Source organism: Nilaparvata lugens, chromosome 6, assembly GCF_014356525.2.
Source record: "Nilaparvata lugens isolate BPH chromosome 6, ASM1435652v1, whole genome shotgun sequence".
Taxonomy (NCBI): domain Eukaryota; kingdom Metazoa; phylum Arthropoda; class Insecta; order Hemiptera; family Delphacidae; genus Nilaparvata; species Nilaparvata lugens.
In genome coordinates this window covers 10,519,238-10,544,208 of record NC_052509.1, presented here as the reverse complement: position 1 = coordinate 10,544,208, position 24,971 = coordinate 10,519,238, and the positions used below count along the sequence as shown (strand labels likewise).

General features: G+C 35.4%; 1 protein-coding gene across 1 annotated transcript in view; it reads left to right on the top strand.

Moving 5' to 3' along the window:
• Positions 1–24,971, top strand: part of LOC111057931 (laminin subunit gamma-1) — a gene marked incomplete in the record, with an annotated part of 302,675 nt that overhangs the window by 229,124 nt on the left and 48,580 nt on the right. Inside the window, 1 exon segment of the mRNA XM_039431348.1 lies at positions 23,139–23,319. Coding sequence (XP_039287282.1) covers positions 23,139–23,319 — 181 coding nt within the window.

Genomic DNA, 24,971 nt, shown 5'->3' with positions numbered 1-24,971 from the left:
ATCACCTGTATTGGCTGCAATCTGTTCTCCAACTGCCAAGTTAAATCTTTGGTGAAACTCTTTGAGAGCGCAAAGAGTATTATCCATTTTCGAAATCGTTGTATCGTTGCAGTTGGTCCAGGGGAACCACATGGAGGAACCGCCTTACCCCCACTATATAATGAATATATACATTATACAATGAGCTAGAAATGATTCGTACACTGGGCTGAGGTCCACGTTATAATGGCCGTGTTTGATAAGCAATGGTATTGCAATCCTTGTCCTTTCATTCAACAACGCGAATAGCGCTATCTCTTTCTCGTTTTGCTCTTTTGCTAGATCGTCTTTTAACAATGTAGAATTAATAATTAGTTAACAAAATATTTCATCTTAATTATGAAATTATTGAAAAATATAATTATTTCTTGCTTTATGGAATAATATCGGTCACCGAACTTCGCTCGTTATTTTTATTCATTGATAAACAGATCCATAGCCTACTATAGATAAAGTAAGCCATGACAGAACACAATTATCTAAAATGTAGTGTTTATATTTTACAGCTGGCTATACGTCAGCTTATAAATTTCGGGGATGCGATATTTCGATTTTTCACATACTCACTCGCTCACTCACTTTTTTACTATCCACAGCTGTTTCAGCCAAGGATGAATCATCCTTTTAATGTCGTTCAGCGAGTTTTCCCAAGGATGAGACCTAGTGCAATCGAATTTTTGTATCATAAACCTGCTATGTTACAAATTTCGTGAAAATCGTTAGAGCCGTTTTCGAGATCCGTTGAACATAAATAACCAGATAACCAAATATAAAAATCTGGTGTGGCGCACTCACACAACTTTCCTTGCCGTTATGAAAATTGATCACCTGACGCTAGTGTTCCACGAGCATCTCAAGTTTACTTGAACAAAGATCTGAGCCAGCTGGTGACAGGACAATAACGCTGGAGACATACGAGATCTGCTATCTCTTCATAGTGAACTCATTTAATAGAATCAACAGTTGCCAAGAGTTTGCAATTGGATAATCACATTTTCTCGAATTTCGTGCTTATTTTCAATTTTAGGTGGAAATGTTACTGAACATTAATTGTAGAGATTTTTATGCTTAATCTTATCCACTCGATTTTCACTTTTCCTTGCCCTATTACCATAGGTAAGGAAAGTATTGCTTTCCGAAAAAAATTAAGGTACCCCAATTTCTAAATTCTATACGTTTCAAGGCCCCCTGAGTCCAAAAACTGGTTTTTGGGTATTAGTCTGTATGTGTGTGTTGTGTGTGTATGAGGGTGTGCATCTGTGTACACGATATCTCATCTCCAATTAACGGAATGACTTGAAATTTGGAACTTAAGGTCCTTCACTATAAGGATCCAACACGAACAATTTCGATCAAATGCAATTCAAGATGGCGTGATTTTCTCGGAAACGGCTCCAACGATTTTGATCAAATTCATACCTAAAATAGTCATCGAAAAGCTCTATCAACTGCCACAAGTCCCATATCTGTAAAAATGTCAGGAGCTCCGCTCCATCAATGCAGATAGATTGCCAATTATCAGCTTCAGATACAATTGAAACAAAAAAAAATCAAGTGGAGTAGATTGAGCATGATAATCTCTACAATTAATGTCAACATTTTCACCTAAAATGAAAATAAGCTTTGAATTCGGAAAATGTGATTATCCAATTGCAAATTATTGTTGATTCTATTAAATCATTCACTATGAGAGATAGCAGACCTCATGTGTGTCTCCAGCGTTATTTCCCTGTCACCAGCTGGCTCAAATCTTTGAATAGTAGACTTGAGATGCGCGGGAACACTAGCGTCAGTGATCAATTTTCATAACGGCAAGGAAAGTTGTGTGAGTGCGCCACACCAGATTTTTTAATTTTTTTTGTTTAAATTGTATTTGAAGCCTGATAATTATTGGGTATCTAAAATCAAACTTTGCATAGATGGGGCGAAGCTCCTGAAATTTTTACAGATATGGGACTTGTGGCAGTTGATAGAACGAGAATGAACCGTTAATATTACAACAATAAACCTGTATCAACTACCGTCTATAGGAGGCAGTGGCGAGACGGGGTATCGGCAACGCTGTTCTCCTATCTTTCACCACTGCCATTATAACATGGCCTCACTATAGTTTGAGAAACTTCTAAACTTAGCGCTAAACAGCGTTGCTGATTCTCTGCCTTGCCACTGCAAACTAATCAATTATATTTTCTGCTGCTTCTCGACTCTCTGTATAGTGAAGTCCACGTTATAATGGCAGTGGAGAATGATAGAAGGACAGCGTTGCTGATTCTCTTCCTTACCACTGCTTTCTGTAGAGGATAACTGAAACCGGTATATCTGATGTGATATCAACTTTTCAAATGGATTTTACTTGTCGTGAAAATAATAAATTGAAGAAAATATTATATTCTTCAATTATAAAAAAATGAATTTCCATAATTCAGAATGAATATTTTGTCAATTGTTTTTATCCTACATTGTTGGAAACAGATCTAGCAATGTTGTAGAGCTGGAAAACGATAGCGCTATCTGCTTTGTCGAATGATAGACAAGGATAGCAGCACCAATGTTAATCAAGTAGTGTCATTATAACGTGAAACTCACTATAGCTATGAACCATACACTATATACATATAAATATATACATTATACAATGAACTAGATCTGAGACCGTACTCGGGGGTTACATATATAGATGTATACGTCATAAATATCGGATGTATACCGTTCGTACATTTCAGGATTATTTATAGAGTTGTACAGAGTTGTGAATGGTTCGCTAAGATCACGTTCTGTTAAATGTGTTTGGAATGTGGTATAACTGACTTGATTTGTAGCAAGGAAAAGATACCCAGTTATTCTTGAGGATGGACTAAATTACTATAGTTAAAAATTCCGTTAATAATAATAGTGGAAGTGAATCAGCTATGAATATGGTAGTGTTCAATTATTGTAGAATTCAATCGTTTAGTAAAGTGCAATTATGTTACATTTCAATTGGAAGTAGGTGTGTACATTCAATATTGAATATTGCCGAGCTATTGTAACCAGACAGTAATATCGACATAAATAGTCTATAGTGAGGTCCACGTTATAATGGCAGTGGAGAAAGATGGGAGAACAACGTTACCGATCCTCTGCCTCGCCACTGCCCCCTATAGACGGTAGTTGATACAGGTTTATTGATGTAATATTAATGGTTCATTCTTGTTTAAAATAACCAATCATATTTTATTAAGCATGAAATAATATTTTTCAATAATTTCATTATGAATTTCCATAATCAAGATGAAATATTTATTAATTATTAATTTCACATTGTTAGAAGACGATCTGGTAACAAAACAAAATGTGAAAGAGATAGCATTATCCGCTTTGTTGAATGATAGACGAGGATAGCAATACCATTGCTAATCAAACACTGCCATTAATACGTGGACCTCACTATAAAAATATGGGGAAATGCAAACCAAAATTGGAGGACCACGTATAATGGTATGGGAAAGATAGGAGAACAGCGTTACCGATCCTCTGCCTCGTCACTGCCTCCTATAGACGGTAGTTGATACATTATTGATGTAATATTAATGGTTCATTCTCGTTTATAATAATCAATTATATTTTATTACGCAAAAATTATGTTTTTCAAAAATTTTCATAATGAATGTTCATAATAAAGATGAAGTATTTGTTAATTAATTAATAATTCTACACTGTTTGAAAGACGATCTGGCAACAAAGCAAAACGAGAAAGAGATAGCATTATCCGCTTTGTTGAATGATAGACGAGGATAGCAATACCATTGCTAATCAAACACTGCCATTAATACGTGGACCTCACTATCTTCTTCTTCTTCTAGTACGTCTCCTATCGGAGGTTCGTTATCAGCACAGCAATTCGGATCTTATTCACTGCGGCTCGAAACAAGTCTTTGCTGCTGCAGTCAAACCAATCCCTCAAATTTTGAAGCCAGGAAACATGTCGCCTTCCAACACTCCTTTTTCCGCTGATTTTTCTTGAACTATATTCTGCAGAGTTATATATTTGTGGCTTCTCATTAGATGTCCAAGATACAGGAGTTTACTCTTTTTTATGGTGTAAACAATTTCACATTGTTTCTTCATTTTGCCTAGGACTTGCATGTTGGTGACTCTATCCGTCCACGGTATCCGCCACATCCTGCGGTAGCACCACATCTCAAAAGCTTCCAACTTATCCATTTGGCTCTTTTTTATCTATATGGACCTCACTATAGCTTCTTGAATCCACTATTTACAGTCGTAGTAAGGCTACACACCGATTAGTCAAGACAAGACTAGTCACATTTAGTCACAATATTTCACATTGCTGTTTATGACGCAACACACACTTATTAGTCATTGCAATTAGACATGACTCCATAAGCAACTATGTGAATTTATGTGACTAAACGTGACTAGTCTTGTCTTGACTAATCGGTGTGTGACCAGCCTAATATAGAATGGAGGATGCAATATGGATTTAGAGTGCAGCAATTTACACAGCTGTATCTATAGAGGGAGGAGCAGTATAGATATAGAATGCAGTAACAAAACAAAGTCCAGTTTGCTCATAAATCGAACGGCAGCCAAGATATTTTAGTATTGTTGCGTGACTTGCGAGGCTGAGACGTTCAGGTGCATTTTATTGCATTCGAAATGCAATGTGAATATTGTGCGACCCACTTTCTAGAATGCAACTGCAAATGCAGGGTGAGAGATGCAGTCTGCAGTTTACATACTAGGCAGTCTGAGAAATATTATAGTGAGTGTAAGGATGAAGGCCTAGAAATGAAGTGAGTGAATAGCTTGGAATAAAGTCGATATTATGTGATGAAGACTTGAGAAGACTAGTTCTTCTATATGTAATAATTCTGGAGATTGAAGAATATTGGTATCAAATGTAAAAGTAGGAGAAGGAGGAGGAGGAGGATAAGGAGGAGGAGGATTGATTGATTGAGTACTCTAGGATAAGAATAGGATAAGGGGGAGGGATAAGGAGGATAAGGGGAAGGAGGAGGAGAAGAAGTTGAATAGAGGAATTGGTGAACAAAACTAGAGAGAGACTATTTCTTTTTTACATGGGATAAGGATTGAATAGAAGGAGAATAAATGAAGTAGAGTAGAAGAATTGCTGAACAAGACTAGAGACTGATTCTTTTTCACATGAAATAAGAATATTGAATAGGAGAATGAATGATACAGCATTGGTACCAAATGAACAGAGAAAAAATTTGTAAAAGATGGTGATGATGATGAAGAAGAAGAAGAAGAAGAAGAAGAAGAAGAAGAAGAAAAGAGAAAAGCAAATAAGAAGAAAAGACAGAGAAGAAGAAAAAGAATGAAGAAGAAGAAGAAGAAGAGACAAGAAATGATAAGAAGAAGAAGAAAAAGAAGAAGAAGAAGACTCAGAAGAAGAAGGAGAACAAGAACAAGAGAAGAGGAATTGGAGGAGCAAAAAAAAACAAAGAGGAGATGAGGGAGGAGGAGGAGGAGAGGAGAGGAGGAGGAGGAGAGGAGGAGGAGGAGGATGATGAGGAGGGAAGGAGGAGGATAAGGAGGAGTAGTAGTAGGAGGAGGAGGGGAAGAAGAAGAAGAAGGAATAGGAGGTGGAGGAGGAGGAGGAGGAGGAGAGGAGGAGAAGAGAAGGAGGAGTAGGAGTAGGAGGAGGAGGAGGAGCAGGTGGAGAAGAAGAAGAATTGGTGAACAAGACGATTGACTAAGGAGAATGAGAAGAAGGAGAATGATGAGAAGAAGAAAAAGATACAGAGGGATGTGTAGTAAATGCAGTGGGTGCAAGGATATAGGCCATGAAATAATGAGAGAATGAATACATCAAGGTATGAGTGAAGATTATAATTTCATTCGAAGCTCTATGTACTGATCCTAATAGCAAATGTACAAAATTGAATGGAGATGAAAAAGAAAAATTCTTTAAGAGGAAAAAGTATCAGGATGAACAACAGTACTATGAGCCCAGCAAGTCAGCAAGCATAACTATTTATTTTGATTGAATCCGAAGTTTCTATACTCCGTTCAAATTAACTTCGGACTTGGGATGGACATGCATACAAGCAGAGAAGGCATACAGCGGCAGGGATACAACGGCAGCTATGTTTCCGTTGTGTACCGGCCAGCGTTCTCCAATTTCCAGTGAGTATTCAAGCGCTCATGTTGAACTTGGGAAGTTTCCTCTCTGCAATCACAGACTCGACTGACTCTATTCCACAAATTGACAACTGCGCTTCTACCTGTGACTCAATCCATCATTGCAATTGACTGATCTCCCTCAATTTCTCTGCGCCGCAAATTCCTCCAAGTCTGAAGAAGATTTGCACGGGGTATAGTGATTACTGAGTTTAGAATATTGTGAGTTATAGAACAAAATAATTCCGACTCATGACAAGTACAAGATTATACAGAGAAATGCTTGTGATAAGTGAGAACTATATCGTGAAATCGAAAAAGTAATGTATCAAACAGAGAAACATCACTTGAATACTTTTGGAGACAATGCTAGGAGACTAGGAGACTAGGACACTAGGCGACTAGGAGACTAGGAGACTAGCTGCTCCAAAACCGATTATCTCTTATTGGCAAGGATCAACTCTTCATTCTCTTCCAAACCTCTCCTTACACCGACTATCTTACCCGGTCGTGTGTAAATGAGAAGGATATTTTATATCCTTCTAAAAGAATAGACAATTATTATTTGTTGAAACACCGCCGATTTATGAAGTTACATCACATTATTATATCATCGTTATTCTAATGCATTCTATATTTAATTTCATAGATTAATTATTTATACTTTGTAGAATTCGTTGAATAACTAGCATTATCGTCATTATTGTAAATTAGTGTATAAGCCAGTAAATATTGTAACATACAGATGGAATTTAAATAGAGAATGCATTTATTCAAATGCTAATTAATATATAATTATTATTCAACGAAAATCCTAAATAAATGTTGTAAATCACCCCGAAGACTTCTGCTACATAGCGGCCGCTATGGCTTCGTATAAAATGAGCGCTGCTATCCGGAGATTGTCAGTTTGGTGTAAGGGTAAGCATTCCTGACTAGCAATTGGGAGGTACCGGGTTCGATTCCCGGGCTGGCAACTAATTTTTGGATAGTAGTTCTCATCGAATTTCCGTCTAACTGTTAACCCTGTTGTCAATGTCTGCAGTAGCAGAAGTCTTCGGGGTGATTTACAGCATTTATTTAGGATTTTCGTTAAATAATAATTATATTGTAACATACATAAATAAATAAATCTAATCTAATCTAACCTCTTCTTCATCCTCCTCCTCCTCCTCTTCCACCGTCACACCCTTCCCCTCACCATCCGTAATAAGGGAACCTCTGAACCCCCATCCTGAACTAGAAAAAAAACTCTAAAAAATCCACAACACAAGAAAAGCGACAATAACTATGATCCAGAAAGAGAAAAGGAAAGAGAAGAAAAAAGAAGAAGTAGAGTAGAAGATAATATGAGGACAAAACTATGATCCAGTGGTCTCAGCGTCGTTTTGTGGGCGAGTCGATGTCATAAAAAAGAATGAGATAGAAGAACTGAGACGCCACAACAGGTGATCTGTCCAGGAACTGTAGATACAAACTGTTGTTTGGAAAGGGAGCTGATATTTGAGTTCTATTGTACAGAATTTGTCAATCAACTTGTTTCTATTGAATTTGACATTATTACTAGTAGTTCTGTGAACAGTAGACCTCACGCAGTATTCTCATCCACAAGTACCAGATGTCAACTGTTTTAAATGTTAACAAACTCAGTTCACGTTTGAATTTGTATTCCATATGATATAATTCATCCAGCTCCGTGATGATCTTTCTATCTGATGAAAATTATTTTTTTAGAATCAAAAAAATTATAATTTCTCCAGCATTATTTAGTTTATTTTTATTCACCTATAAAATTAGTTTTTTCGAATGTGAGAATATTGATACTGATAGGCACGCATAATAATACCATGACTGAAAACAAAATATTGAAACCAAGACCTTAAATCTGCGATTAACCAATTTATTGAAAAAATTTAATAACTCAATCCTTTTGATCATAATTATTAGATTGAACATAACTTATCATACACATGATGCACATATGTGTCTGTCAACTTCCGTTCAATCTAATAGAATCATAAGGATTAAGTTAAACCATTTTGTAATAACTGCGGGGTAAACCCAGCTTGAAGATGCATACCTCTTTAATGTCTTTGATTGAAACTATAACCTTATAAAATACAGTAATAGACTGGCTTCTCACATCTGTGTAATCACTTGTCAGCTGATTTATGATGAATAATTCTATAGTCTGATTTTTACTCTAATATTGGCATATGAAGGAGCTCCTTTTTCCTTTTATATTATCCTTGAAATGCAAAATTTCCAAAACCTTGTCTATACGTCGACACGCAATTTAAAAAAACATACCATCAATTTCATAAAAATCTATTACCGCGTTTCGCCGTTAATGCGCAACATATAAATTTATAAACATTTAAATATTTAAACATTAAGAGAAATGCCAAACCGTCGACTTGAATCTTAGACCTCGTTCGGTCAATTAATATTATTCACAGTAATACCCTGTTGAAAATTCAACTTGAAAATCTTCCAATTATACCCTTCTTTAATAATCGCAAGACTAAAATATAAGAAAAATTATCATTCTGAAGAAATCAGTAAATAATGCGACTTTAGAGTGTTTGTATACACATTTCCCGACCTTGGCTCGATGACATCATGGCTGGATTAACGTACGTCGACCCACATGCTCCAAATTTATTCAAATGGAGATGAAGCCAGTGAGCGACTATACAACACGTGCTAACTGTCTTAGGGCAGGTCTTATATATTGAACACTCACGCCCACATGTGAAGTGATTTACATTGCAATGGTCTTCATAGTAAAATTCACCTTTAACCGTCAGCATTGTTTGATTTTTGTACTTTGGTGTTATTGATCGGGGATCCTTAACAGTTTAAAATGAATGATTTATCACTATAGAGTATAACTATTTCTTGGGGCTTACTCGAATCATAGTAAGGAAATACTTATAAATTATATAAATAATTTATAAGTCAATCAACTTCATTATTTCTGTCATCTCTGCTTGAATCAAGCAATACTTGATAAACCATCACCAGTTTTTATTGCTATAATAGCCAGTAGGGCTTACATTTCTTGAGTAATAATGTAAATGACTAACACTACGTTGCTATTACTGTCAGGTTACAATAGTACATTATCCAGTACTGAATGAACACACCTACTGGTAATTGAAATGTATAATTGAACTTTATTAAGTGATTGAGTTGTACAATAATTGAACTGTACCTTAATAGTCATAGTTGATTCACTTTCACTATTCATAATTCACTATTCATTGTGGTGAGCTATTATTATTAAAGAACAATCTATCTACAGAAATACAATTTCATTCATTCTCATCCGTCTTGTGATTACAATGAATTCTAAGTTTTATTGATTTTAAACTTTATAAAATAAAAACTCAGGAAGTCAAAGTGCAAATTTTTAGTGAGAAAACATGAAGAACCCAATATATAACCTACTAGCCGTCAGGCTCGCTTCGCTCGCCATATCCGTCTAGCAAGGGGGCTCCGCCCCCTGGACCCCCGACTGGATCGTTCTAAACGGATAAACGGATATGGCGAACGAAGCGAGCCTTACGGCTAGTAATATAATATTCCCAGGAATAGCTGTGACCCTGTGATTGAAGTAGCAGTGCCCAATCAATTGGTGTTATATTTTGAGGCAATTCAACTCATGGAATACATATATTTAGGATTCAAAAGTGGGCAGTTAGAGTGATGGTTGGTTAATCTATTAGAGCAAGTTGTAGAGATTATTTCAAAGAGTTAAAGATTCTCCCACTACCAGGTGTGTATGTTTTAGAGGCTCTTTGTTTAATTGATAGGAATAAAGATAGGTTCAATACAGGAGAGTTGTTCCACTCATACAATATCAGATATAGACAAAACCTCAGAGACGACATTCATCGAACTGGTATGTATGAGAGGGGGGTAAAGAGTGCAGGAATTCGGCTTTATAATTCATTGCCAACACGCGTAAAGGCTCTTACAGGTGAAAAGTTCAGAATTAAGGTGAGGGAGGAGTTGTTGCAGGTTTGTCCTTATTCCAGTGAGCAATTCTTTTTGCATTATAGAATGCAAAGATTGACTACCCCTTTCATAGGTGGTCAATGGGATGAAGAAATGAAATGAAATGAAATTTTATAAATGCATTTCAATCTTCAACTTGGTGCCAACCTAACAAAGTCAACTCAACTTAATGCCAACCTGACAAAATTATTAATTTAGTTACCAGTCAACAACTGTTTCGAAGAGGTACTCTCTCTAGATTATTGTTTTATATTAACATATTTTATGGTATGGACATTTTAAAATTATAATTAAGAGAATAAGAAGAATATACATGCTAAAAGACGAACTTTAAACCCTTCAAAACCACCCTTAGAGATAAAATATTGCCTAAAGATTTCTTAGTGCGCCTCTTAAGGGCCAACTGAACATACCTAACAAATTTGAACGTTCTTGGTCCGGTAGATTTTTAGTTTTGCGAGTGAGTCAGTCAGTCAGTGAGTGAGTGCCATTTCGCTTTTATATATATATAGATTAACTTTAGTGTTGATAGTAAATGACAAGGCACTATGATAGTAATAGGGCAAGGCACTATGATAGTAATAGGGCAAGGCACTATGATAGTAATAGGGCAAGGCGCTATGATAGTAATAGGGCAAGGCACTAGGCAGAACATCCAAAGGGATCTCTCTGCCAATAAAAACCATAATAATGAATTATTCTTATTCATTTCAAATCGTTATTATATTATTATGTTTCTCGAATATTCTTATGTGTTGGCTTCCTTTCAAGATCACACTTCGAATTATGTGAGTTATATAATGGAAAGATAGACCTCTTACCTGGTTGAAAGAATAAGACTTCAATATTGTCAATACCACTTTTATTTATTCGAAAATTAATTCATAATTCAGTATGTGCCTGCACTTTTTAAAAGATAATAATAAATAATTTTTGTTAATAAAATTTAGAATTTAGAAATAGGCCGACACATCTAGAAAATACCTGAGTCTATATCTAATTCATGCAGGTGAACGGGCTAGAGTCAAGAAAACTTCATTAATCTTGCCATGCCTGATTTAATAGGTTTATACTATAGAAAATCACTACAATTTGAAATAATTGAAAAATACAAACAGTTTCAATAAACATTGGCAACTAAAATCGAACAACGAAACAACAATTCATGTTACTTTGTGACATTCTCATCTGATTCGGGGGCGCATTACTATCCCCGTTTAGATAGCAATACGTCACAAAACCAAACAATATCAGTCATCAAATAACAAATAATTAACTTCAACATAAAATTACTCAAGAAAGAAAAGCCCGTTGAACCCAAGTTTCGTCGATAGTAACCCATATAACCCATTTCATAATAATTTTGAATCCCCACTTTTGATTGACATTCTCGAATGAACCTTTGTTTCACTACACTGCACTTTCGTTGGTCTGTACGTTGCTTTATCGTCGGGGTTACAGTACCTTGTTTTTGGCGGTGAGCTTTTACCGGTTGAATTTGGCTTGACGGCGACGTCCTCTTACGTCCCTAGACCTGTCGTCTGAACGGGTGTCTTGAAGCGGTGTTACATAAAGTTGCGGAACCAAAGGGGTGGTAGTACAAGAAGTTGGTTTGGGGACACACATGAACCGCTGTAAATAAATGTATTACAGCATTAATTTCTAACTCTTCCTACAATTCATCAAAAGCTAAAACAGGAGTTATCTATTGATTACAATTAATTAAATTCTCTCATTCTTTGAATCCTCATTTTATATAGATTTTTATCTTTAAACTACTGATTCTTTTTATCAGAATTAATGGATCTTTCTTCACAAATAATTCAAATTGAAATGATGCTAACTTATATGATATTTTTCGTTTGGTTTGCGAAATCAAATATAATTTTTCATATAGTAGCTCGGCTAGTATTGTTGGAAACTTGTGCGCCAGCCAACATTTATTTTATTTATTATTTATGAACTATAGGACGCAATCCAGTGTAAATAACGGGCATTCGCCCAAAACTGCTCAGAACCTTAATTAAAAATGAACATTCCAGAGTTTATGATTTGATTTACCTACAATACAAGTCCAAAAACTAGTATCAACTGAATTATGAATTTATCACCTAATAAAACAAGACACTTTATAACACAATAAAGGAAAAAATATTGAAAATTTCACTTTAAGGAAAGATAATGTTTGCCTTATAAGATTCATCTTGTGGATAGTTTTTACCTTTAATTAAATAACATTAGTAGACACATAGAAAATAATTTAAATTGTATTAAAATTTGAACATTCATTAATATTAATTTCCTGGAGAAGAAAAACTTTCTTCTTCATCTATTAAGATTTCTATCATAAAAAATTTACTAATCATTCAAAAGCCTTAATGACATAAGAAAACAGAGTCTGAAAAATATAAATTAAAAAAGTCATAACTCAATATGAACATAATCTTAAAAGTTTCATTCCAATTTAAAGGCTATCTTCCTGACTTTCAGCAATACTCTACGATAATATATCTCCAGAAACAATAACTCAAATGTAACGTAACTGAAAACTTTCTATACTTCTGTAGAAAAAATTTATAAGTATCTTCCATCACTAATAAAATCAAAAGGATTATTCTCAATCAAATTATTAACTTGAAAAATAACAGGCTTAATTAATTCAATACTCTTATGGAAGTTTCAATCAATTAAATTCCCTAAATTATATTTTAACCTTATTTTACGTACCTTAGCGGTTATTTGAAGAAACAATTATTTGTACATGATGAAGAAACACAATTAAACCTTTCAGGACATGGCACTACTAGTAAATTTAAACATTAATAAAAATAAAACTAGCTCCTACATTAACTACTGAAATAAACTTATAAACCTGCCAAAAAGGGGAAACATAGTGACTACATCTTTACTCTCGTAGTGCTCCTAGCAAAGTGTCCTCCGGAACGTAATCTGGTCTCTCGACTGGGGAATCCCCACTACTGTATTTAGAAACAGGTCTCCTATTGGGCGAATGGAATCAATTTGACCAATCGTCGCGTGGCTTCTAGAGCCTTTGGACCAAATAGTAACTGCAAAATCGGTAGTTTGTTATAATTTCAATGCTTGCTGTTTTCCAACTTATCGCACTTTATGTCGCGACAAGAAGGCTAAGTTTTAGAGATAATTTAGTCTTACAGAAAGTCTTCTTTTTAAAGAAATTTAGTCTTCTACATTGATAATGTAGTGAAAAGCGAATGTAGATACGTCTAATATACTTGATCAATGACAATAAAGTTGTCCAGAGGAGAAGACAAGTCACAACATTAAAGATGAGTGAATAAAGAGAAAGCAGGAGGAGGAATGTGGCGGTTGAGGAAGAAAGAAGAGGTGAGGAAGAAGAAAATTAAAAGAGGAAGAAGACGGACAATATGATGATGATGGAGTTGAAGAAGAAGAAGAAGAAGAAGAAGAAGAAGAAGAAGAAAAATAGAAGAGGAGGACAGGAGGAGAAGAAGAAAAAGAAGAAGAAGAGGAGGACAGGAGGAGAAGAAGAAGATGAAGAAGACGACGACGACGACAGAAGAAGAAGGAAGAAGAAGAATAATAATAATAAGAAGAAGAATAAGAAGAAGAAGAAGAAGAGGAAGAAGAGAAGAAGAAGAAGTAGATGATATAGAAGAAGAAGAAGAATGAAAAAAGAAGAAGAAAAACAAGCAAAGAGAAAGAAAACGTTATACTGTAGTAGAATTGCACAAGAATTTGTTGTGGCGACCTCAGACGTATTTCAAGAAGCCACAAGTGCTTAATATAGCAGAGAAGTATCATGAGCTTTATTTTAGTTTGTCAGCATTTGTTAAATAGTAAGCATTGATGCTATTTACCAGAAATGCTGTCAGATTGAGGTGAATCCCACTTTGGAGTACTGTTTTGAAAAAAGTGCGATCACCGTCTGGAACGCGCAGAGTTGAGTCGAACAGCTGTTGAGCTATTGCATTCTGGTGCATTGCGGTGCATCTGTATGCAGTTGCTACTGCAACTCTTCAAACCCCCCCCCCCCGAGTTTTGATGAACAGAGCCTGTGAATTCTCTTCTAGAAAGAGATTCCAGAACAGAGATTTAAACTAATTATTGGATTAATTTGGTGAATGATAAGAGGAACTAGTGGTTGAAAGTGTTAAGCCTGGTTTTCATTAGTGGTAGAGTTATCCCCTGGGCAAGTACTAACTATCTTGTGAACTCTCCCAATGGAAACGTTCATGGTAGAGTACTAGTTTTTAATAGAGTAGAGTGGGAAAGTACTCTACCACTTGCTTTCCCCCACCACCGCTTCTCACTCAACTCTACCACTACTATGCTAATGAAAACAGTCTCGAGCTAGTAGAGGAGAGTCGTGCCGTAGGCTATCAAGTTTAAGAAGATTATTATTCATTAAAAAGTATCAATTTATTAACATTTATTAATAAGTGTTGATTTATTAAAGTGTTGATAAGTTGTTGGTTATCCATCTTGTTTCCACTATTATTATTACTATTAAATTTTGTAAAACTTTAAAGTGAAAAAACACTCACATTCTTTTATGTGGCGACGTCCGTTTCGTGCTGGTATCGTAAATTTTCAAGCCAAACAGAAACTCTGTTGAAAATGTGCGATACCAGCACGAAACGGACGTCGCCACATCAAAGAATGTGAGTGTTTTTTCACTTTAAAGTTTTACAAAATTTAATAGTAATGTTAATAAGTGTTTGAGTGTTAATTTATTAAAATCGAAAATGAAAATGAAAATGTTTTATTAGCAGAAATAGGAAATTATAACATTTTGGAAATAAATAATAAAAGCAATACAAATTTTACAACATGGGAAAATACTATTACAAAATAAAATGCAAAATAGTTCTGTTGATAGATTATGACAGACCCTGATTCAAATCAGCTGATTTGAATCTATCTGATTTTTACCTTGATTTCTACCCCTGATTTTTACCTTGGTTAACATGACACTAAGAGCTATTGATTTTTCTCCTTTGGCTAACAAGCTGGGAGGAAGGGAGGGGGGTGGTGGTGGCACAGCTTAGTTCAATTGTAATTGACACTATTGATTGAAGTGTTCTGGTGGCCCTCAATACTACTATTACTACTGATTTTCTCCCTTGGCTAACAAGCAGGGTGGAAGGGAGGGGGGTTGTGGCATAGCTCAGTTCAATTGTAATTGGAACTATGGATTAAATTGCTCTGGTGGTCTACTACTACTTTTACTAGTAACAATATAATATTAACAATAATAAGTGAAAGATTTATATAAAATATGAACACTATAGAGTGTTAGTGGCATACTAGAGATAGATTAAATCAGCTGATTCGAATCAGGGTCTGTCATAATCTATCTACTCTAGACAACACACTTTACCTACTATTCTCAATAATTGTAGTAAGAAGAGTAGGCCAAGTAGACCAAGTAAAGTAGAGTAGAAATAGCTCGTTAGAGTTAGTACGCCAGTTACTCGACCACTAACTTTACTAGTGAAAACCAGGCTTTATTGAATTGATATAGGAAGATATTTTTTGGCAGGTATTGAAGAAATGTAGAAAATCCTACATTCTATTGTTGTACTCAACTTTGTAAACGTATACTGGGAACTTTAATTTTGAAACATTCTTCTTTCAATCTGTTGTTGAAATTCTAGCAAGAAATTCAAATTTTATAAAGTGATAACAAGATAGATAGACACTGTAGCTGATAAACAAGGTGACTCTCCCTCATCAAAAAGCAAGCAATCCTTCTCCATCTTCAGTATTTATCTTCGACCTTTCCTTCTTCCAGTTCTTGCTCTACAGCTCTTTGTGATGTACTGTACCTGATTACAGCAATGTTCATCTCTCTCTCTCTCGCTCTCTGTAGGCTAAGGTCTTTTGATCACCACCTGTTCCTGTTACTATTTCTGCTACTTTATTACTACTGAGAGATGCAGTAAGTCCAGTTGCACCGGCTGCATTCCAAAAATGCAATGTGCATTCCACAGATGCAATGTGCACTCTTGCTAAGAAAATCCTGTCAAGAGAGACAGGCCTGCTTCTACTGCGATTCCTAGAACTCAGTGGTTGAGTTCATCATATTTTTCTTCTTCTTCTTCTTCTTCTTCTTCTTCTTCGCCGCATCCTTACAACTTTCTGCCTCAACCTTTTCCTTCACCCTTCCTCTAGTCTTTAGTATCAATATTTTGTTTGATTCATCTATTTTCTTCCGTTATTTCCTATTAGTTTCTCATCTAAATATTCTTGGAAACTTTCAAGCATCGAAAAACTCCATGCTGGTTCATATTAAATAATCAGCCTGAAACGTCCATTAGAAAATGGGTTATCTTTATTTGAATCATTTATTTTCAAAAATGATAATGATTCTCATCAGTGTGCCACCCTTAGGTGCGCATAAAGGGCCTGATAAGTTATCTCCTTTATTCCTCTCAAATCAACCTAACACCTTCCTCCCCATATTTTCTTCCTTTTTCTTATTCTTCATCTTATTCTGCTGGAGTGATCCGTGGTCTAGTGGATAGAGAGCTTGCGTAGCAGCATGGAGATCCCGGGTTCGAACCCTCTAACAAACAAAAGTTTTTTAACCAGATCACTCCCGTGTTATCGGATGGGCACGTTAAACTGTCGGTCCCGGCTGAAGTATGACAGTCGTAAGGCCCATTGACGGCTCAAAATATATATTCAGGCGGTGGGACCTTCCCGCAAGGGACTCCCCACCAACAAAAGCCATACGAACTTACTTTTTATCTTTTTCTGCTTCGTTAACTCAAACAATTGTTTACTACAGTATTCTCTTTTTTCTGTTTCTGTTTGTCTATTTCTGTCTTCTCACTCTTTTTCTCTTTTCCTTCCCTTTTCATCTTCCTCAATTTGATTAAACTATTCTCTCTGCTCTTCTTCCACCATGAGTCTCCTTATCTCCATATCTTAAGTTATTCCTCTCCTCATGATTCACTCTCATATTCTACATCTTCACCTTCTCTTCTCTACATCAACTCTATAGGCTAGGCGCACACCAGTTAGTCAAGACAAGACAAGACATGATCAATCACGTTCAGTCACAATACCTCACATAGTTGCTTATGAAGACATGACTAATTGCATTGACTAATCAGTGTGAGTTGTGTCATAAGCAACAATGTTAAGTATTGTAACTAAACGTGTCTGATCATGTCTTGTCTTGACTAATCAGTGTGTGACCAGCCTTAGGCTAGACGTACACCAGTTAGTCAAGACAAGACAAGACAAGACATGATCAGACACGTTTAGTCACAATACTTCACATAGTTGCTTATGAAGACATGTCTAATTGCATTGACTAATCAGTGTGAGTTGTGTCATAACAACAATGTTAAGTATTGTAACTAAACGTGTCTGATCATGTCTTGTCTTGACTAATCAGTGTGTGATCAGCCTTAGGCTAGACGCATACCAGTTAGTCTAGACAAGACAAGACATGATCAGACAAGTTTAGTTACAATACTCCACATTGTTGCTAGTCTTGTCTTGTCTTGACTAACTGCATGGTGTGCGCCTAGTCTAGATCTTCATTATCATTCCTCCCCGTTTTCAAACGTTCCTCATTACCAGAATACTTTCAAATAAGACGAGACAAAAAATCAAAATGAAAAAGGTAACTTAGCAATCAGTGTGATGTGACACGGGGCAAGACAAAATTCAAATAAAAAAGGTAACATAGCAGTCAGTGTAACACGGGCCTCAGATAAGACAAAATTCAAATATAAAAAGGTAACTCAGCAGTCACCAGTGTGACACGGACCTTTTTGACCATAAGGAGCCTAATTGGACAGACAGATCTACCGGTTGAAAATATTTTCAAAAATGCCTTGAGGCCACCTGCACACCGTACGTCAAAATAAATTGAGCCTCCAGTGCGCATGCGTGAGGTTTACTCTATACTGTCAGCATTGGTTGAGTGGATGCTTTGATGTTATTCATAAGAAATTATGACTGCTATAGTGAGGTCACATTATAATGACAGCATTTGATCAGCATTGGTGTTGCTATCCTTGTCTATCATTCGACAAAGCAGATAGCGCTATCTCTTTCTCGCTTTGCTCTGTTGCCAGATCGCCTTTTAACAATGTAGAATTAACAAAATATTCCATTCTAATTATGAAAATTCACTGTGAAATAATTGAAAAATATAATTTCTTGCTTTATACTAATCTCTTGTCTATCATTCGACAAATCAGATAATGCTATCCTTTTCGAGCCCCCCAACGTTGCCAGATCGCCTTTTAACAATGTGGTGAACTCTCATTCATGAAAATGTATTATTCAATCATTGAAAAATATATTTCCTTGATGAATTAAATATATAATTGATCATTCGAAAAACGAATGAACAGTTAGTATTACATGAGATATACCGGCATCAGCTATCCTCTATGGAGGGCAAGGCAGAGAAACGGCAACACTGTTCTCCCATATTTCTCCACTGCCATTATAACCTGGACCTCAATGAAGAAGTGAGTCTCATTATGTCAGCATTGGATAAATGGGAAGCATTGAAGCTATATTCATAAGGAGAGCTGTCAGTTTCAAGTGAAACTCATAGTGAACGGAATTGGACTGGTCATCTTAATTATGGTTAGACGGTGAAGGGTGAACCCACCATCAGGGAGATTGGAGGTCTGTGTGGGAGTTGATTGGTTGAATGTCTTCATTTTCTGTGTCTTCAACAGCCGTTCTATGTCTTTAGAGAGAGAGAAAATTGATAGGATGTCTTCCAATGTCTTTCGAGCCTGGGGAGAGAGAAAATTGATAGGATAAAGCCTGCATTGCTACGGGAGCTTGAAAACTGGATACCACTGGGACATTATCGACATGTTCTCTCTCAATTTACGCTCATTATTTTCAATGACTTGAGGGTGAAGAAATCTATCCAATGATTCATAAAACTGTATGCTGTCAATACTGATCAAACATATTCAATTAATCACGGTTAAGATTTAACCGGCTTCTGTGCAACCAGGCCTGAGTGATAATGAATAAGTTTGATCAGTATTGACAGCATACAGTTTTATGAATCATTGGATAGATTTCTTCAACCTCAAGTCATCGAAAATAATGAGCGTAAAATGAGTGAGAGCATGTCGATAATGTCCCAGTGGTATCCAGTTTTTAAGCTATAATTATTATGGAGAAGGCGTTTTATGAAATGACGGCTTCTCTGATTGGTTCTCGTGGAATTAATCACGGTTAAAATTTGACCAGCTTTTGTGCAACCGGCACTTAGAGTTATTTATTGACTATCTTTGATAACTTGCACATTGCTCCCAATATTGTTAGAAGAGCCCCAACAGAAATTGTGCTTGTATAATGTTCAAAAGCATTATTTATCAGTATTAATGAAATAAAACTGGATGCCACAAGTGCACATCGACATTTATTCCTACTCAATTTATACGCTCATTATTTTCAATGACTTGAGATTGAAGAAATCTATCCAATGATTCATAAAACTGTATGCTGTCTTATCATACTTATTCATTATCACTTAGGCCCGATTGCACAAAAACCGGGTAAATTTAAACCGTGATTAATTCCACGAGAACCAATCAGAGAAAGCGTTTATGAAAAGACGGCTTCTCTGATTGGCTATCATGGAATTAGTAACGGTTAAAATTTGACCGGTTTTTGTGCAACCGGCACTTGGACTTATTTATTGACTATCTTCGATAACTTGCACATTGCTCCCAATATTGTTAGAAGAGTTCCAACAGACATTGTGCTTGTACGATGTTCAAAGGCTTTATTCATCAGTATTAATGAAAAAAAAAACTAGAATGAGCTAAAGAGGTTTTTCCGGCGTTCCTTGTTACACTGTATGAAAGTGCTCCAGTTTCCAAAATACTGATAAATAGTGCTTTTCAATTTCGTACGAGCACAATGTCTTTTGCGACTCTTCCAGCAATGATAGCAATGATAGTCGATAAATAATTCTAATCGATATTGAATAACTTTGATAACTACTTGGGAATCATGTGAATTATAACAAAGTTAAACGTTTTTCACCGAAAAATGATATATTTTTTTACTTTTGTTAGAAATAATTATGTTTTAAACAGGCTTCTTGCAATACAATTTTCATAAATCTACTATTCTCACATACAGTACTAACTATACTCATTAAACTCAAGTGAAAATATAAAATTTCAATTGTCAGCGTAGGCCCAAATTAAATTTCAAGTTTTACTTGATTGATTACTTAGTCGTATTGATTTAATGATTGAAACCATAGAGAGAAGATAGCATAAGATAGCCATATTTTCTCTATGTTGAAACCTACTGAATTATAGCAATACTATTCAGTTTACGCACATTGCTCTCAATCGAAATTATTAACAATATTATTCAGTATACACATGACTCTCAATCTACCAGTCAAGTCTACAATAGTTTGTGGTTTGTGACGTCACGCCTTCTGTGTGAAATCCAAGGAAAGAGTAATATCTCTTTCTCAGTGATGTTAATTTTTACAAATATTTCTACTTGGATGTAGAGTGTGATTTCTGTTGAAAGTCCAGATAAAGTTAAGAAGTTGAGGGCTGTTAATACCGTAGAAGGAACCGCGCAAAAGGAAGATAGATAATTGAAATACTAAGAAGAGTGACAGAGATAGAAGGGAGGAACTGAGAATAAGGTTGAAGATGAAGAACAAAGAGAAAGTGTGAACAGAGGGTTTTGTCCGAATTCTGTGAATCAAGGCGTGACAAATAGCCTGTACAAAAGCCGACTATTGTGTTTCCTTCCTCCTCTTGTTCTTCTTCTTCTTCTTCTTCTTCTTCTTCTTCTTCTTCTTCTTCTTCTTCTTCTTCTCCCTCTTCTTATTTTTCTTCTTCTTCGTCTTCTTTTCTTTGTTTCCCTTGTCCTGTTCATTTGAGTGTTACCTTGGCGCCAGTAAGCTTTGAATAATATGTTTAGACCCTTTTTATGACTTTACCTTTTTCCTAGTACTGTACCTTATTTTCTTCTCCACATATTTCTCGCCTTTGTGTCTCCTGACACCTCCGTTCACAGAAACGCACGTCTCTTTCTTTTACGACTGAGAGCATCTTCACCGAAAACACTGACTCTTTTGGTGGGTGTTGGAAGTTTTGAATTTTTAGAAGTTAACAAACACAGGCATGCTTCCGAGTTTGAGAAATCCATGATAGGGTGCAAGTAGTTGAAATTGAAAAAACACAATAGAATCGTGAAAATTTGTCATGGTAAGAAATATGCGTATCATGCTAGAGTCTGAGTTAACACAGAAAATTAAATCATACGAAAAATTGATTAAAAATATCATACTGCTTGAAATGTATCGATCTCCAATCGATCGGAATAATGTAGCTGGTTTACAATATTCTCAAAAAAATTGAACACTTTAGCCTATTCACAGTTGTAAAATATTTCATCATAATAATCTCCTGTAAACATCCTATCCTCTATAGAAGGCAGTGGCAAGATAGAGAATCGGCAACACTGCTCTTCTATCTTTCTCCACTCTTATAGCGTGGGCCTCACTACAGTTAGTTTTGCTTGCAAAAACCTCCTTCCAGTAAATATTGAATCTCCAGTGTCCACCTCAACTGATGCATTCTAGAAACTTATTTATTTTTCATTCATTGGATAAACAATTACAATATTGGAGTAAAAAGACAGGCGCTAGTTCAAAACTTCTTCTGTTCCTACAAACTTTTGTCTCACGAAAAGAGGGAAATACAATGCTACTTGACTTGATATTCTTCTATATCGAAATGTTATTAATCTATTTTAAACTTTATATTTCCGTTCTATCCATCAACTATTTGTCCATCTACTTTTTAACATGTTGCTCATGACATGTATTGTTTCTTGGCAATGAAATTACAGTCGAACCTCTGTATAACGAAGTCGATTATCCCGAGAAAAAATTCGCTGCAGAAAGGTATTCGTTATTGAGATGTTGCTCTGTCAAGAAAACTGCCACGATCTTATGGATCTTGTAATATGGTATCACGGACGTAAATAAATGAATATGGTACATAAAACATATCATCGCGAACGTAGGTAGGGTACTTATTAGGCCAATATTAATATGGAAATTTTGAAAATTCATGCTGTTTAAAAATAAAAAAACATGTTTTTTGGATATTTATAGAATGTATAAGTGAGTAAACTCACCAATTTATTTCCAGAAAGCTTGGTTTGTACTATTAGTGGAGTTAAATCAAAGTACATACTCAGTAGCAATATTTTCCTACTTCATTCACACTCATTGAAATGTGTTACAAAAGCAAGAATGGGAAAGTCCAGTCGTTCACCTGTCTGGTCTACAAATTACAAGTTCTTGGAATTCAATTTCCAGTAACTTGCATTCAATTTCCGACATGTGTTTCAACCTCTATTGACTGTCTACCACCTTATCTTCTTCCTACCTTAATTTCCATTATTTTCAGTCTATTGATGACCTTTCTGCTGAAATTAAACAATTCCTTGAAAATGACCGTCTTCCTCCTATACACACTACATTTTGTATGTTGAAGTCAAGAGAAAACTTTGTTGTTGAGAGGTCCGAAATTCGTTTAATAGTGGTAAATAAGCAGCTAAAACTCTAACATGTCATGGTACCAGGTAAAAATTCGTTGTGTAGAGGATTTCGTTAAGTGGAGGTTCGTTATAGAGAGGTTCGACTGTATATCTATTCATTTTATTCACTAATTTTAATTTCATTCTGTTCGTTCCATCAACCACTGGCCTTTTCATTCATCTACGCATCTATTCATCTATTCATCTGGCCTTTTCTTCTTTCAACTTACTTTTCACTAATCTTTTATCTTTTATTATTTGGTGTTCAACTACAACATGTTTTTTGTTTCAACATCTTCAACATCACTAATCTTAATTTCATTTTGTTTGTTCTAGCGTGCAACTGCAACGGCTTTTCACGTCGGTGCTTTTTCGACAAGGAGCTGTACGAGGCAACGGGCCACGGAGGCCACTGCTTGGATTGCGCCGGCAACCGCGATGGAGCCAACTGTGAGAGATGTCGTGACAACTACTATCAAAGAAACGACAGCTATTGTGTTCCTTGTCAGTGTAACGAAGTCGGTGAGTGGTTCAAATGATTCATGACAAATACCTTCCATACAACTACAGTATTCTCATTAATTTTTTAATATTATTATCTTCAATAATAATATTAATATAATTATCTTCAATAATATGAATATTAATATTATTATCATGATCGATTGATGCCTTCATAATGTTCTCATAATGTAGCAATAGGCCCGGTTGCACAAAAGCCTGTTACATTCTAATCATAATTAAATACCACGAGAACCAATCAGAGAAGGCTTTTTTGAGACAGTGATTAATAGAGTTATAGGAAGAAGCGCAGTTGTCAATTTGTCGATTAGAGTCAGTCGAGTCTGTGATTGCAGAGAGGAAACTTCCCAACCGCTTGAATACTCACTGGAAATTAGAGAACGCTGGCCGTAACAACATAACTTCCGTTGTATCCCTGCCGCTGTATGCCTTCTATACTGCGCATGTCCATCCCAAGTAAGAAGTAATTTTGTACAGAATATAATAACCACGGTTAAAGTTTAACACGCTCTTGTGCAACTGAGCAATTATATTTTTATTTCAGTCCATCATGAAAAGCTTCGTACAAACTTGAGCACCACGAGCATGCGCACTTTGATTTTCATTGGTTCATGCTACGCTTATTATATCTGTAATATCGGGGACCGAGCTTCGCTCTGAATAACAAAAGCATAAAAAAATTATCACGAAAGAAGAAATTATAATAACATAATAATAATAGTAATAATTTTCATTTCCATTAAGATGTGTACAAAAGAACAAAAAACAATATTATAAAAAATAATATTAATTACACTGTATGAATAGTTAAGTGATACAAAAGTCTGTATATAGCTAATGTCGTGGAAAAAACAAAATATCACTTCTACACACACAAACATCTGAAAGGAAATAATTAATTAGGTACTCCCGAGGCAAAGACCTATATGGGAGTCCCAGCATAAAGAAATAAACCAGAAACACACTTATAATTTTTATAATATATAATTTTTATTTATAATTTGACATTCATAGTTTATACAGAGATTTTCTATCTAATCACAGTAATTTGAGATTAATTCCCAGAGGAATGCAAAAATTTCCCTCACAAAGGCCCGGTTGCACAAAAGCCGGTTAAATTTTAATCCTGATTAATTTTACGTGAACAAAATCAGAGAAGACCATTTCAAAAAGATGAATCTACTGGGATTAATCAGGATTAGAAATAACCCGGCTTTTTTCAACCAGCACTAAGTAAGTACCTGATTGAATGATTACAAAAGTTCAACAGCTGAGTCATAATTTTGACACAGTCCTGAACTCGCTCACTCACTTCCATCATCAACAGACGACGAAATAATTATTTTCAGATGTTTTTCCAAGGATGAATAATAATTATATTTTTAATGTCCTTCAGCGAGTTTTCCCAGGGATAAGACCTAGTGAATTCGAATTTTTATATTACAAATATAATTTATATTCGATCCCAATTCAATAGTGTTAACGAGTTTGTGTTGCTTGAATGGTTCCAAATTTTCTTAAATAGCTCAATATTATTCGTTACAAGTGGTAATTGAGTGGAATATTTCTAATTAATCTATTAATTCAAGCCATCTAAATTCAAAATTTATAGTTTTCATTTTTGTTTTGGACTGAAATTTCATCAAAATTTT